The 17,532-nt window shown below is 38.8% G+C and overlaps 1 protein-coding gene across 4 annotated transcripts in view; it reads left to right on the top strand.

The window, feature by feature from the left end:
• Window positions 1-17,281, top strand: part of cadpsa (Ca2+-dependent activator protein for secretion a) — a 173,929-nt gene extending 156,648 nt beyond the window's left edge. For all 4 annotated transcript variants that reach the window (XM_069703250.1, XM_069703251.1, XM_069703253.1 and 1 more), the window contains 2 exons: window positions 9,038-9,142; window positions 12,264-17,281. In XM_069703250.1, the coding sequence (XP_069559351.1) occupies window positions 9,038-9,142; window positions 12,264-12,437 (279 nt within the window). In that variant the 3' untranslated portion in view covers window positions 12,438-17,281. The remainder of the gene's footprint in view (window positions 1-9,037; window positions 9,143-12,263) is intronic.
• The last annotated feature ends 251 nt before the right edge of the window (window positions 17,282-17,532 follow it).

The raw sequence follows: 17,532 nt of genomic DNA, 5'->3' as shown, positions 1-17,532 counted from the left end.
TCCCTGATTTATGCACAAACTTGACCCAAAATGTTTAAGTTGTCACAATATTGAATTGATTGTAGAAAATTGGCCTAAATACAAGATGACCAACACCTGATTTTGAATAAAGACTTTGAAGAAAGACTATGAGTAAACAAGTTAGTCCTTGCATATTATGCAATCCTCGTGTTCTCAAATACAATAGAGAAATGACATTATAAATACAAACTGATTTTGTAGGTTATTATTATGTACTAAATGATGAATCACGTGTGTTAGCATTAATTGAACTATGACTCCAGAACACCAGCACAATTTTTTTTTAAATGTACTACCATCACAGCACAGGGTGTGTAAACAATAATTTGAAAGTTGTTCTTTTGAAATGATGTTCTAAAGCAGAAGCACATTTTCATCAAATACTAAATTTGAGTCATCATCATTGTGCCACAGTGTTGAAACAACTGTTTGTTGCTTCCTGAGTTCAAACAGGGCCTCAAAACTATTTGTCATTTTTTAATCCAGTGTCGTCTTTTCATGGGTAGCGAGACGCAGTGGAAATGCAATACGGGACTCTAACCTCATCTCATTCATGTCCTCAACGCTCAGACTGAAAGAGTTCTGTGATAATTGTTACAGCATAGCTGTACTGTAGTGACACTTGAAACCACTAGCTTTATGGCTTGTGTTGCTTCAGATTTAACAAGGCGATGTCCCTTTCGTTACACTTCTCAACAAATATATGCAAAAAGGTCATGAAGGAGGTGAGTAGGTGGATGGGGATGGGAAGATGGAGAGGTGTGCCATTTTTGCATTAAATCCTGCTGGTGGCATACCCCCCACATTTGACAAGCACCATGTGAAAGCTTGGGTGTGAACGCAGGCGCGGTTCATGTGTGTAGCAGTGGGTGGGGGTTTTCAGTGGTAGGGGTGGGTTAGTGTCAGATGGGGGCAGGAGGTCGCTCTGTCTCCTAGCTTTTGCGTGAAGGGGGATGGACCGGGAGATGTATATGTGTTTATGTGGGAGTGTGCGTGTGTGGTGTTGTGCAGGGTGTGCATGTCGCATGTGTATAGGTAGGGGTTCATCAGTATGTTGTGAGGTGACAAAACACACACAGATAAGGTGGTTGAAGGAATGGAGGCCCTTCCTTCAGATAGAACTCGTTAGAATGTCACAGATTTGATCCCTGTCGGGTTATGGCATTATGTATTCAGAGCCATATTACGCTTGTTTTGGCTGTCAGCAAGTGCTAGCCCCCATGCTGATCCCCTTGCATCCTAAAAAAAAAAAGAGCTTGGGCGAATTTGTCTGTTCAGATAATTTTCTTTTGTTAGTTCCTGCCAAGAGGAACAAAGCAAGAGGGGCCATCACTGTTCATTTGACAAGCCGAGCAAGTGTCAAAATGCCTTTCAACTTTATCAACATGTGGATGCTACAATGTCTTAATCCTGCCCCGGAGGATTGTCACCTTGTCTGGGTGGTTTAAAGAGAATCTGTGGCGTTTTCATGTTTCTATTTTGAAGCAGACAGCTCAGATAGTTCCGTGTTAGAGAAGGCGAAAAGATCGCTCGAGAAGTGGTGTAAAGAGTACCATTTGGAGGGGAAGAGGGTTGAAGTCAGGGCAAAGGAAATAAACAACCACAATTTGGAATGAAAAGCTGGAGAACTATCCATGTAAAAGATAACAAAAGTGAAATTCACTTTCAAAATTGAACTAATGTGGTCAGTTGTTCTTTAGAAAAGCAAAAGATGAGAAAACTAAATTTGATGGAAAAAGATGTAAGAGGAGAAAATAATCATTCCATATTAAGTATGTAAGAATGTCATATATAACGTGGGTGCTTTGTCGGACATTTTCTGTGACTTTCTGAAATTCACAATCCTCCAAGTGTGCACTTGGGAGTGTGGGAAGGTGAGAGAAAGTAACATTTGAATGCTCAATCAGACCAGGCTGTGGAGTTGACCCAGCCTCTCTAGCCTCATTTGGGTTGAATTTACCAAGTGAGTCTTTGGATATTGATGTGTTTGTAGAATTATGGATGCCTTCTACTGTCAGAAAATAGTTATTTAGTCGCCATACCTACAGGGCTTCGGCGTTATTATTACTAACACTCACGAAGGCTCTTTGTTAGCCTGCAATGCAAACTACCTTTGTTCCACTTATATTTTAAAGTATTCGACAGTCCGAACGTTTAATTTTTGCCACATTCAAATCAAATTTGTGTGTGCAGTTATTGTCATTTAAATGTTTGGAAGAGTTACACACACTTTTACAAACATCGTAAAAGTCAGAATATATATTTGTTCTATGCTTTATCAATTTGTACCTTGCTTCTTAATCTGTGTCCCAATTTTGCATGAGTGCAACACTGAATTCGTAGAGTATCTATATGAACAGGCTCTAAAATTGGTAGGATTTTATTATGCATGCGAGAGAAGGATCTGAGTCACCTAGGTTACCTTTTACTGCTGTGCACTCCTGGCAAAGGGCTTCATGAGCAGCAGTATTTGCATTGGGTTCATCATTTCTCCAGAATTTTTCTCTTCCCTCGATCCCTTTTCATTTTGGTGCAATGCAGGCCACACTTTGTCATCATCCAGCCTAATCCCAAGCCATTTCATTGGCCTTCAACCGAATTGACCGAATTGAGTCTAAAATGTAAACTCGGTGGACAGTCAATGATAACAACGTATCAATGATGGGTGTGTTGTATTTGATATCGTACACCATATGCAATCCTGTAACTTTTACCAGCAAAAAATAAATTTTGATTGCACTGCAAGAAATTTGCTCTCAAATCTGTGCAACTTCATAGAGAATCACCTTTGAAGATATCACAGACTGTGGTCTTGTAACACAATTCCCCTGATGTGATTCACTTTTGACTTTTTCTGGACTGTTTCATCATGGATGTTGGATGAAGTTTGGAAAATACTTGTGAGGAGTGAGAAGTTTAACCATTTTTCTAAAACAGTACTGTGGTATATGGTTAACTCAAATACTTTACCGGGTAACTGTGTACAAAAACAAAAAATGCTTTGTCAACAGTCAATGTGGGATTCTTTACCAATGACCGCAAAACTAAAACCAAGTATTTTCAATTACCTAAACTAAAGAAAAGACTGACTATGGTCATTTCAAAAACATTGACCAACCTCCATTTGTTTAGTTCGAATTGTTTGATACAAGTAAACTGAACTTAGGTAGGTAGATAGGTAGGTAGGTAGTTACTTTATTAATCCCCGAGGGGAAATTTTTTCGCTACAGCAGCATACAGAAGCAATAGATAGTAATAGAATAGACTTATCCTCAATTGCAAACATTTAATGACAAGATAATTTAATAGAAATGCAGTCATTATTTTTTCATGAATCACTTTTTCAAGGCAATCTGTAATAGAGATCCAAAGTAAAACAGAAACTTCTGCGTTCCAGAGAAATAAGAAAACATCATTTAAAAATCACATTGAAATTTGCACTTGGAAATCTGGCACATATCCTTACTGCACCTCATGTTATATTGTTCACCTCTCATATCCTGTTTTAGAATTAGAATTGTAACATTTAAAACAGTCTGGTGACTCTTATTGAGATAAAACAAATTCATAAATCACACATTTTTATAAAAGAGCTTTACAATCTCTTCTGCATATGATTTGAACACACTTAAAGTCATATGAAGATTCTTATATTCTTATGACTTATGTCTCTCTGTTCTGCTCTTCTGGTAAGAGTTTAACAAGTCAAGTCAATCTTCTGATGGATCAACAGATGAAACTGGTATTACAATCAAACTGGCATTAAAAAGGTCTTAAAATCACAGGCATTATGTGTACACAAGATGTCCCTGACAAACCTCCAAAATGCCAGTCGTGGCAGCAAGAAGACTTGTGACATAACTGTCAAGTCTCTTTTTATATAAAATGAAGAAAACTAAAGCAGAATGAGCACAAAATGGCTGCTGCAAAAATGGCTGCAGATGGGAGCCGTGTGACATGGTGCAAAGTCTAAAGAAAAAGGAAAAGCAAAAGAGGAGTGGATGATGGAAAGAGGGAGAGCAGCCAGTCAGTGGATCAGTCACTCCAGGCCTGGCCTCTCAGCAGGGGGCTGTGCTCGGGGCGAGATCACAGGCCTGCTGCCACGCCGAAGCCTTCACAGGCACACAGTGACAGATAGGAAGCTGCTGGCACCAGGTCGCCTCACTGATTCACCCAGCACTGCTTCGACACAGCCATCTTCTCTGTCACCCATGTTCCATTGACTAAGCTTGACCTAAATGTAGACCTGATTTCTTAATCATCTTATGGCCTCAGCAGTTCTGAAATAGTGGGCAGGTTATACTCTGTGTTTGGTCTGGCACTTCAAAATTTTACACAACTCCAAAAAAATTGTGTGGCAATATTATGAATCATTGTTAATGTACATACACAAACTGATATCTTCAAAATATCCCTCCTTTAGTTCAACCTGGAGTTGTTGTTTTTTCCATAAGTAAGGCTGTCATGGCTCTTTGGGTCATGGTAACGTTGCACTCCTTACTGACATTGAAGAGTTTAGGAGAAATAGGGAATCCAACAAAATAATATACTATGTCTATTGGAGAGCACCTTGAGCCTCCTACTGCTTTCCAAATGAACGGGATTTTTTTTTACATGAATCTTTCCAAACACTTGTCTCTGCCTCTGTCCCAAAGTAAACACTGAAATGGCCACCTGGGACAGCTATAATATTACCTCTATAAAGGACAACTGAAAAGAAAACCATTGTTATCCACACAAGTGTTTTAGTGTTGTTTCAGGACTAATCTCTGTCCATACTAAATCGCCTGAATGTAACCATTAATGTACACTTAGGATGCCACTCAAAACCTGTGATACTGTAAACTGAATTTGGTGACATTCTGTGACCTGCAGTGTTGATTAGGTTGGTTAGATTTGTGTATGAGGAGCAAGATGATTAGGGTAAGAATATTCGAGCAGGTCACAGAATCGGATGGGTCACTGAATCTGATGCATTACTGACTGTTGGGGCTGACAACGCTGTTGGACATGGGAACCACTCAAATATAAGCTTGCCTCCTATGCATGTAGGCATAATTGCATAATTTAACTATATCACAGCTGCTAGGACAGCCAACAAGGTCAACAATACCTGAAATGAATTATCAATGTTAAATTACTCACTGGTACTCTAATGTAAGTCTAATATAGTCCATTTTCTTTCGGAAAAGGGTCATGTGATAGAGGTGTAACAAATCAGGGACAGGTGAGTCATGACTGATAAGATCCAATCAGGAAGCAAATGTGAGTGTTTTTGTTATTGTTCTCAAAAGTCTCCACTTCCACCCATCCTCATTAAAAACACAATCCCAGTATTCAAACTAACACACGGTCAGCAGCAAGTCTCCGTTTGGGGGTGTGGATGGAGCCTAAGATTATTTAACATTATTTTGTCTTTGACTGCAGTGCAAGATATTATGTATATCTACTGTACAACTGTTTATTGTAATCCATCCTGCTGTCTCCACTTGTTGTGCAACGGCTTGCATTTTTCTTGCAATATGCACGATTACACAGAACCCAGAGCATAGTATTTTGCCTTAACTCTATTTTCTTCTGTTTTATATGCATAACCAATCATGATTGTGTACTGAGCTGTGAGTGCTGAGGCTACAAACCTGATGAGACCCCGCCACACAATTTGCTTCCAGTTTCTCCCAGTGGTCACTTACACTATTGAAACAAAAAATGCCTTCCATCCCACAAAAAAATTCTCCATAGACCACTATTATAAAAGAGAAGTTGGTAATGCTGTTGACGGGACACCTTTCACTATGAACAAGGTCGGTTTTAGTTTTTCATTTTTAATTCATGTAAGTTTCATATACGTTCACAAAGCCGAGAAAAAGTTAGTTTTTTTGTGTGATGCAATCACAATGTACATGAACTAAGCAGCGGCATGCAGACAGGGCCAGCAGGGGAAGCATTAATACACATGTGCAGACAGCTGCACAACATGAAAGCAAACCCAACGGCTAGAAAACTTTTTTGGCTTATAAACCAGGCAATTCATTTTCAATCAAGTGAGGGGGCTCTATCTTTTAGTCTGGTGTCCAGTTGCTATATTGCAACAATGGTTAAGTGGCATTGTTGTCAATAAATACAATTACTGTGTATAAAAAATGGTTTCGTTAATATTTTGCAACGAGGGTCCCTGATTATGATATTCCTCATATCACATCATTAAGACAAAAACGTTTTGCACTTTCAAGGATAAAATCTATCTTGTGTAACTTGGAAATGACCCTCTGGCATCCAATCCCCTCTGAACACAAATGCATAGTCAAACTGCAAACCCCCCTTCCTCTTCATTTCTCTTCCCTTTCTTCTCCAGCCCCCCATCCATTCCACAGTGACCCTGACTGCTGAAAGTCAGTCGACTTCTATTAGTATCAGCGCACGCTCATCATTATCCATCAATTAGACTGGCAACAGCCAGAACCCACAGAGAAACATCTGCAGCCTTTCGGCTCTTTTTCTGCAGAGCTGCAGTGCTCTGTGCTCACTGCGCCTCACAGAGCTTGCTCTTTAGAGAAGGCTTGTCTAAACTGAGCAGTGGATGAATTTCAAGGTTGAAGACAGTAACACCTGTGTAAATCATATTACCAGAACCAATCAGCAATCAGTGTCGGTCAAGCATTTTATCCTAAACATAGCTGCAGCTGTGGAATTCCGGGGCATATGTTAGTCAATAGTGATTGGTTAAAGGCTACTCCAATAGTTTCAAAATTAACTTGTGTGTTAACACCCCAGTCGGATGCAATAACTGCAGATGATTCCCTCTGGAGCGTTGAAAGAATACTAAACATATGCTCACACGTGGCTATATGGTGCTTGCCTACAACAAAACGGGAATACAGGCCAGACAATATGCCACCAATAAAGTCACAGTGAATAGAGTATTCAACTACATTAAATTAAATCCAAGTCATTATCCAAGATGACTAATAAGTGCATTCAAACTCCATAGGAAGAAGCACTAGATGTCCAAAGCATGGTAATAATAACTGAAATGGTCATTGTCCTGTCCTTTATGTTGATGAAGTGGTTAGTAACCAGGTGAATATAAATTCCTAAATTAAAATCTTAATTCACTTGTCACTGTGATTGAAATGTAGTTGTTTTCAACAAAACCCCAAGTTGTCCCCTTCATCTTACCAAAGGTAGCTCTACCACAAGCATTTCCAGGGAATCAGCTAACATCCCCAGTTGTTTCATGTCTCACATCTGATTGTGTGTGTGTGTGTGTGTGTGTGTGTGTGTGTGTGTGTGTGTGTGCGTGTGCGTGTGCGTGTGTGCGTGCGTGCGTGTGTGTGTGTGTGTATGTTGAGAAGGAGGGCCTTCGAAGAACATAAATCATTTTTGCTTCAAATTCTCATCAGTATTTTGGCCAGCCGATGAAACTGTTAGCAGTTTGTGATTCCAAGGAACAAGTCTTCACATTAATACAGTAATTTGTTTGTCTGTCACATTACCATTTATCTTTTTGTCTTTGATAAAGAATGGCATAGTTATCTGTATCAGAGGTGACATTGTAAGTTTTTATATTTAAAATATTTGTCAATGAATATTTTCTGTTCAATCATCGCACCAGCAGAAACTATGACTGACATGAGGGGTGTAGTGTCACCAAATCCAATGAAAAATCCATAAAAGATGGCCAAAACGCTGACTGGGTTAGTGTGGGTTAATACGGTTTGAAACCCAAAAAGACTTGTTTCAGGCACTGTGGCATTCTCAGAATATGTTGTGCCTAGAGTGTCATAAGCCTTTCTCTTCATTAGGATCCCCATTAACTGATGACTCATTTGCTGTTGGACCTACCTTGAGTCCACTTTAGACTGAAATAGATTCTATGCCTATGGGACTATCTGGTGGAGACTCAAATGATTGGTCCCAGGCAACACTGTCATGATGGTACACAGCAAGGATGACATCACTTCTTTTACCAGACACACCACAAGCAACATACATGAATTGTATATAAAAATGTCCAGGCAATAATTGCTTCTGGTGGTGAAGTTTCCCACAGGTTGAGAATTTGTGGTGGTGGGTGGAGCAGCGTGTCTGATGTGCATGTAAAGACTCCTGCAGTTTAGAGGGGGAGAAAGTAACCCAGGTCATTTTCTGTAACTATAATTTATAGATGTCCCATAAATGGCTCACATACAGGTCGGTAGGTTCTACAATTTACCATGTAAATGTCTCACATTAAGGCTATCAGTCGTTGTTACTTTGGCAGCTGCGCGCAGAGAAACCTCTAGTACCCACTCTGTCATGAAGTGCACACAACTCGTGTGGGAAAAAAGTTGATATTTTAACAGAATTAAATAAGCCGTTCTAAGAGTTACTAAAGCTAAATCCCAGCGTTTCCGCCACCTTTGGGACCCCCGCCCCACTGAAAGAAACACAAAACTAGGTCAAAACCTAGTACATGAATGGGCCATGTTTGAAACACTAAAAGGCTTTTGATTTGAAACAAGGGCTTTTGGTTTTTAGCAAAAGTTGCAGCAGTTGGCTGTCCAATGGTAAAGTTGTAATCTCTCACTCACTCAGTGACTGCTTTTACAGTCCAGCCAAAAATATAGTATTTACTTCATTTACCTAATTTCCGTGCACCCATATCTTTTTTGCTCTACTGCATTTTGCTGTCATTGATGGTCGCGCTAGTTTGTCTCCTCTCCTCTGCTCTCTGAATATTTCATGAAGAGCTCCAAACATCCAATTTCTCGCAAAAGCAGAACAAACAGGAACTGTAGGGTTGGCCAGTGGGGAGATTGTCCACTAGTTAATCGAAAATGGCAGTGTTGTCTCGGAGAAATAAAATGATGACAAATGTTAAACTGTGTTGCCAAATATATCTGAGCTGGCCGCCCAAGAATCTTCCACGAGTACGAAACACTTGTATTTGATTATGTGTGGTCTAAAGGTAGCAAGCTTTGAGTGCACAGACTCAGAGGATGACATGTACGTTATGTTTGTGTGTCTGTTACAGCAATGGTACACCAGCACTATGAACCTCGTAGGAACATGGCTGACTGACCGTATGGACCTGCAGCTACACGTTTATCAGCTGAAGATTCTCATCAGGATTGTGAAGGTAAGACTGGCTACATATGTACATGCATTTCAACATTTCACTGCTGCTTTCCACATAATTTGATATGTATTTTTCTTAAAAATCTATTTGTCTCCTTTATTCACTGTGGTATTTTTGTCAGTTGTCCTTAAATTTGCACTCTCTAGAAAAGGGACTTTACACTGATATTGCCTCTTTCAGTACACTGTATGCGGCATTATTTTATTTGACTTTTTATGATTTTATTTTCATCCACATATCAACTTTTCTAACTCAGGACAGAAGATGATTCAGATGGAAACATACTTTTCTGATTTGTGGTATTTCAATATAATGCTACTTTTATCTACAGCACTGGCCCAAATATAGGACAATTATGAGTCAAAACCAGTTTTCCAAAATCTGTTTTTGAGAAAATAACTTTTGGAGAATAGAAAACACTTTTACTCTCCCTGAAATACCAGTAATCCAGAGAGAAGAGGGTCCTCAGAATTTGCGGGTTGCAAAGTATAACACAACCCACACATTTTCAAAACTAGAGTGTTGCTTTTAATGTGGGCTAACAGCAATATATTTTCTATTATTTGAGAAGATTTTGGGAACATTTGCCTATTAACTCTATTTCATTCAATTGACAACTATTTGTTACACACAAGATTTTGCATGTAAAGTATAAGGTAATTTTAAATAGTATAGTATAAATGTATAGATTAGATTATCCTACTCCTTGGCCAGCTGAAACCTTAAATTACTACTGTCCTAATGCATCGCTAGTAATCCAATTTAATGTGACACCTTCCAATGAAGCACTAAGAGGTTCAAGCTGTTATTTTTATATTGCACCCCAAGATTAAAATAGGTCATCAGACTTACTAGACTGAACTGGTCTTGAGTTTTTGGCCACATTCTTGTTTGAAATTATTAAAGTCCTCCACTTTTCAAATTCAGTTCCTTGGTGAAATGATATCACAGTGCTAACCACTGAGCCACTGTGCTGCCCACTGTTTGGCTTGTCCATTGTGATTACTGAAATTATTCACAAAGTAAAGTTGACCCTAACATAGGGAATCAGTCAGTTTAAAGTTTCAGCTGTAAACCTAAGAAAAATTAGCTCAAGATAGAAAAGCAAGACAAAGGTGGTGATATTGAAGCATGACAATCACAGTTGGAATTATGACAGATCACCTTAATTTACTGACAGATTTTGTTGATTTATGATTCCATATCCTATATATTGCTGTCAAGTTTGAACCATATGTGTAGTAAGAGAACAGAAACCTGACAACCGTAGTCTTCAAAGCAATATGTTTGTCTAGGGTCCCACTGACCTAAAATTCCAATATGGGTATTGTGGCACATCATAGTGGATCACCAGTTACAGCTGTGCCCACACTAGAGGATAATTAGGTCAATTTTGGGTTGGATTCACCCCTAATGATTATCACAAAGGCGTTCCAGATTTGAGACTGTTCTGAATTATCTGCCCAAGTGAACTTGTAGTGCAATGGGTTTACAGACATAATCTTTATGTAACCAACTGGATCGGCGACTTCCCTTTCAAATTGTAAATCTCATACCGGGTAGCTGGTGGCTGACAGTCAACACAATCGGAGCCCAGCCACATGATTATGTTATGTTGTCTGACCACGTTGGAAATCAGGAGTGTTGCCTGATCTGAACAGCCACACAGGGAAACTTCATTTGTCTTATAGGTGGGGGACATGATATCATATTAATATGGGCATTCCAAGTGTCCAGAGGTCAGTAGGTCTGATGACTTGAATGAAATGCAGGGTTGGCTTCCATAGTAGTTGTGGTCACAAAGTTAACGCTTTAAAATCATAGTTTAGGTGAGGTCAGGGACATTTTGCACAATCAAAGATATTAAAGACATCTAGCAATTACATTTTTTATTTTTTTTAAAATGGGCGGAGAGACCTTATAAATTGTCTCATTTATCACCCACATTTTCTACCCATTAGCTGAAGGAAAACTAAGGCTAATCAGAACTTGGGTTTTGTCCCGAGCACTGGTAATTGGTTCTATCAGTTATGGGCACTGTCCTCACTAAATTCTAGATTATCTAGACCAAATTAATTGGAAGTAAAATGATAACAAAACACCTCATCACCCAAAATCATTATCAACTAAACCACATATCATACTTCAGCCTTTCAGAAAGGCCTGAGCCCCCTGTGACAAAATACTTTGTCTAACCAAAATACTTTATCTGACCAGTCCAATGAAACAGAGGCTATCTTATAAAAGTTGTTGACCTTAACTGAACTGCACAGCAGTGAGCAGTCTTGTATTAATGGGATTAACCCATAACACTAGGGGACAGGTGAGATAATTATCATATCTCAGTTCACATATATGTGTGTGGTACAGAAACATGTTAGGGATTTTTAATCTAGTGTAGTACCAGTGGCGACTGGTGCTAAAAAATCTGTATCAGTGTTTTGGGGGTGGACAAACAAACTGAAGCCAGATTTCAGCATTAGTGTTGCCGAAACTGAATTTTCCAGTTCCACTTGAAGTTGCCATTCCACTGTCGGTCAGATAGCAAAGAAGCAGGAGTAACCATTTAATTATGTAATGGCGGCTGTGAGGTGAACCTGAAAGACGTTGTCGAGAGTTGTCCAATCACATTAGATAAAAAAAAAAAAACTAAAACAATACTGATTCACTGCCAATAAAAGACGGAGGGTCACATCTCTGCTGTTTTGTGGAAAATTTGATACAACCAATTGAAAAGCAGCATCAGGTCCTGTGGTTGCCAAAAGTTGAAGGAGTTGCATTCACTCCGCACCAGGAATTATACGTATTTACACAGAATTTAACTAAATACAATCTGAAAACTGTTCTTATTGAATGCTCACAGTCGCTGACAGACTACCAGGTGCATTTTACGACCAAAGTATTATTATATCATTAATTTATGTTTTATATGTTAAAGTAGTATTTTTTTTTCTCTCGATGTTGGAGGGGGCGGCGCCCCGTATTAACAAACTGCCACTGCAGTACAACGACTAAAAGTATCTTAAGCATCAACAGCAGAACACCATCTTTCTCACAAAACCTGAAAAGATATTTCTTGAATGCATTTGCTAACTGTTTCTCATTCTCCTGTTTGTGATAGAAAAAGTACCGTGACTTCCGTCTTCAGGGAGTGCTGGACTCCACATTAAACAGCAAAATGTATGAAACCGTAAGAAACCGGCTGACCTTGGAAGAAGCCACTGCATCAGTGAGGGAGGGAGGGATGCAAGGCATTTCCATGAAAGACAGCGATGAAGAGGATCATGACAACTAGAACAAAAGGCCTGAAAACTACAAGAATGGCAAAGGTGTTGAGATGGTGAGATATACTGCCTGAAAACCCCCACCCAGTCTTTCCGTGATGTCAAAACAGATTGGCCTAACATCCAACTTTTTCCCATCATTATTTGCGTCTAGTTTTTCAATCTGTAATAATTATCCATTTCTGTTAGAATAAATAAAGGAAGAAAATTTGTTTTGTGTCTATACACACTTGCACCACTAAGTCTGTTCTATCACCACTCATTAAGTTATAATTCCTCAAAGCTACAATGCATAACAGCCAAGTAATTAAGGATAGTACCTCCAGTCAAACACTGATGGATTTTTTCCTGAAATATGAAAATCTAAAGTATCAAAAAGAGGCTAAGACATGACAGGAATGTTTGACACACACAAATGTGAGTGTAAACACTCTCTATCCTTATAAAGATGATAAGACAAAAACAGGTGAATGCAACTATATGGCGTTGGTGTTACTTGTTACTAAGATTTCTCTTTCACTTTTTGAACAGTACATGCAGTGTAAAGCCCTCTCTACGTTAAGCAGTTCTGCTGAAAAAAAAACAAAAAAAACCTCACATGATCCAGGTCACTCTATTGTGATTCCAAATGAACCACTAAAACGGATACAGATTTCAGTTTTTAAAGCCTGCCTACAAATACACTATCAACTTTCTATGTCTGAAATCATCCTGTAATTATTGCAAAACTCTCTAGAAGTAATGGTAACTTGTCCAAACCAACAATGTTAAAACTGAAACATTTAGAAAAAAAGAATAACTATTTTGTTCCCAAGATCATGACCATAGCTATGTTATGCTAAAAAAAATGCTACTGTATGTTGCATTGTTGTAACGTGTAACTTTGTCATGGGTCTGCACTATTCTCGACCACAAAACAAAACAAATGAAATTATATGCAGTGATATGATGTGACAGTAATGGCTTTTGTCTGTTCTTTGACAACTTTTCAAAACATACTTGGCTATTTTCAACAGCAACAGTTTCACAGCAAAGAAAAAAAAAAGTTAAAAGATCTAGTCCATCATCAACACTACGGTTGATGGTCGCAAAGTAGATAATGGAAGGAAAAAAAAACATAATTCAACCTTCAAATGTTTTTGTTCAAGGAAGCATTTTGAGAAGCCCCACGTTTTGCCCTCCTCCAGCCTTGCCATATCATTATCAGTTTCATATCTGGGTATAACAGTACAAGTGTTTGTAAAATGTATTGGGCAGATTGCTTGACGGCTGACATTTGCAGGATAAAACTTATTCTTTATTCAACAAACATTTCTGTTGGGAGAGAGACCCATACACACCAAAACTCGGGCTGAGCAAATGCTTTCCACTTTCAAAAACCTTCCTCTTGAGCGAAGCTGATGGGAAGCATGTTCTTACTATCTTTGAGATGAGAGCTGTGGTTTGCTATGCACAGCAAACATCTAATTTCATCTGGTCACAAAGCTACCCATTGATTGCTGATCTGTGTGTGGGCCGCCTGCTTGATGTTTTGCTCCTAAATGACTTTGCCTGGCAGTTTGCGCTGCATCTAATTAAAAAAACTGAAAAATTTAAATTCAGTTGAATTTGCATAATGGAAAAATATGATGCACTCTAAATCCTAACTGAAAATTTTCAAACAAACCTTTACTGTGGAAATGGTTGCATAACTGATTTGTAATGGCATTTTATGGGATTTTAGAAATAAAGAGGCGGTTGGAAATACGTATCGGTATAGTCAGGTTTTTTTTAAAGTATATATCTGATTACAGTAACTTTAAAAGCCTGCAGTTAATAGCCTTTTAATAAAGTTAGATTGATCTGATCTAATATTGAAGTGTTAATTGAAGGTAAAACATCCTTGAGCAGTTTTGTTGTGATGGACTCTAAAAGACAAGTTGATGATTTAGAAGAGGCACCTGTAACTCAGAGACATCAGTAGCAGAGTGGTGGTCTAAATATTAGTCTGGTCTTATGTACATGTTCAAGGTTCCTGACAGCTAAAGTAATACAAAGCTTAACAGAGATGTGTCTCTTCGGCCGCCTGGCTACAGCCTGGAACACCACTTCCTTTCTAGCTTTTGCAATGTGTACTTTGATGAGCATATTTGCAAATTGTACTAAGGAGATAACCTCCTGTAATTCATTACTTTCTTTTTCCAAGAGACAACAGTGTTGGGTGTCGCATGCAGTGAGGCTGCTACACTATCAACAAGATGATCGACTTGTGTGGGAGTAAAATTGAGCTCGCTGCCCTCCATTGTATTGGCACATAGCATCAAAGTAGATAATAATGTAATCACTTCCTAAAATTTGGTTGCAGCGTTCAGAAAGACATCTAGAGTAATGGAACTTTTTCCAAAATGCTCTGCAGTCCAATATTGTAAATTTGACTGTTCTTAAAAGGGACTTGCAAGAAATACTATTACATGTTTAGTATCTTTGCCATATGCCAGAACAAGATCAAGGGTGGGATTATAGCAGTCAATAGGTTTCCCAATTTTTTTTTAAAGCCAACAGAGTCTAATAATGAATTAAATGCCGTTCCCAAGCTGCCATTGTCAACATCAACATGAATGTCAAAGTTGCCCAATATAATCACTTCAACAGTACGAAGTACTAAATCAGATAAAAAGTCAGAGAATTCAGTTAGAAACTCTGAATAGGTGGCAGGTGGCTGACAGACAACAAATAGTTTTGTACCTGTTTTTTTAAGTTTTCTAAGTTGGGTGTGGGTACTAAGAGTGAGGCTTTCAAATGAGTTATAAACTAAGCTTTGGTCTCAGATTGATTGTTAGGCTTTAATTGAACATTCCTAGCGTTTGTTGTAAGCTTTGCATGTTCCTTCTGTTTTTACTGTGGCATCTAATCTCACAGTACTACACACATTTTACAGTGCCTCGTAGTAATGTATTCTTCCACTTATTTTCTTGTTTAATGGTAGCTGGCCGATTTTTGGTGCAATACTACTACCTAGGGTAGGAATACCGACCGCAGATTGAAAAAAAAAAAAAGGGGACATTAATTTTAGTTTCCTAACAGCAAGATGGGATCTTAAATCCATGGGCTCTATTTTTGTAAGTGTAGAACAAATGCAGGTCTAAGTTCTGTGTGCTGGGAGCACATGTAGGTGTGGCCAGATTTTTGGGTTATTTGGTAAACACAAGCTCACCCAGTTTGCAAAGTGTGGTGCAGTGGTAAAGTAAGAGGAATAAATAACTAGAATGTGTGTCACAGCTGACTTCTATAATAGCCAATCAAATCATCTTTTTGTAATCCCTTTAAAACCGCTGTGGCAAAGCATATTATCGATTTCATACTGGTTGGTAAAAGAGCAGAGTGGCACCGCCAGCCAAACTTCAGTGGAGGATGTAGCAGTTTTTGGGGCATCAGTAACTTATCTCATAACTTAATTTGCTATTTCTGCTACATCAGGAGCTTTGAGTGTGAATACTATACTTTCCAATCATTTAAATAAATGGCCTGAGCTGCCGTGCATAAAGTGCCCTAATCTTTTGTGCGTAAATGACGCAGTGTCACACTCCATGGCCTTGAATTACTAAACCAGATGAGTTGGTGAAAAGACTTTTGAATTGTTACCCCTTTATGTGTAATTTGTTTCCAAGTCATTTGTAGTTAACCCAAGCTGCCTTTTATGTTATGTGTGGCGGAGATTGCCTACTGCGTTGTGAAGCATGTTAAGTGTGTGATTAGCATCCAATTCAATAGACAACAGTCAGTTTAATTTGTTTTATGATGAACTGAATCAGAAGGTTGCATTTAAAAAAAATTGTTTCATGAATTTATGTAAGTTGGATAGAATGCGTAGGACATTTGTCTGTTTTTTGGATAGGTCTTTTCATGTGGGATCTTCCCACTAGGGCCACAAAAATAACCCTTCGACTGCTACGCTGCACTTAGACCTGGTTTGAGCTGGTGGATTGCACAACTGAGATTTCCACTCAAAAATGACACTAAATTTGCAGTTTATGAGCGCATATTCACAGACGTACCCCTTGTTGAGCCGTTTCACCCATCTCTGCGCACCTGGGTTAATGTTGAGCCACAAAATTAGCAACTCGAACCAAACACTAAAACAAAAATGTGCGCTGCACCATCTGTTCTTAGACCAGCTTTGTGCCAGTTCCAAAATAGGGTCCAAAGATTCCACCTTGTGTGAATGCACTAAATTCTTCCATTACAGAGTGAAAGAGCTGCATTTATCCTTTATTAAGAAAGTGATGCACTGCCAGTAATTTAAGAGTCTGTCTCAAACAGCTCAGAGATAAATCTCAGTAATACAAGCTGTATCTTGTTGAGGTAAACACTAACTGCCCACGGTCTAAAATCAGTCAGTGTTGGAACGTTGATTTCCACAACAACCCAACACCTCTTTCCTTTCTTGGTTTTGGTCAATTGATAAGTTAGGAGGCAATACACATGTAATTTGTTTTATATGACGGTTTCAATATCAAAGCAAGTGGACTATTCTAGTCTAATATTATTCAGAAAAATAGAGTCTATTTGTCATCTATTACACAGTATATGTTTATAAATGTGCCCTGTGCTCCATTCCAGGATGTATGATGAAGCTAATCCATATTTTTATAGTGGATAATGAGAAGTGAAGTCTGCCAGTACTTTCCCTCTGTCAACTGTTTTATACTGTACTCCTAGAGCTGTGTCATCCTGTGCGCAAGTACTGCATGTCCCCGGTATTCACCCCCAAAGTGTTTTTGCTCCTTGTGTGAAGTTACCTATGGGCTCACCATGCTTCTGTCTTCTAGAAGAACCCACCAAGGCCAAGAACATTTAAATAAAGGTGAATGGCAAATGTGCAAAGAACTTGTCGACTCATTCATTGATGTTGCTGTGAGTTGACTGACTGAATGGAAGAGAGCGATCAGGGGAAAAAGTCCTGATGATTTGCGCAAAATTTCTCTTTAATTTGGTTATTAAAAAATGTACTAAGTAATGTATTTAGTCTCAATAGACTGTGCTTGGAGTGGACAGGGATACAAAAATACATATTTGTTAATCTGTGGCCCAGACACCCCCCTCGCCCCCGCCCTCCCACCACCACAA

The sequence above is a fragment of the Brachyistius frenatus genome, unplaced genomic scaffold (genome assembly GCF_029030835.1).
Source record: "Brachyistius frenatus isolate BFR_SWC_R1_liver_20210118 unplaced genomic scaffold, ASM2903083v1 Contig_45, whole genome shotgun sequence".
Taxonomy (NCBI): Eukaryota; Metazoa; Chordata; class Actinopteri; family Embiotocidae; genus Brachyistius; species Brachyistius frenatus.
This window is presented reverse-complemented; position numbering and strand designations above follow the sequence as displayed.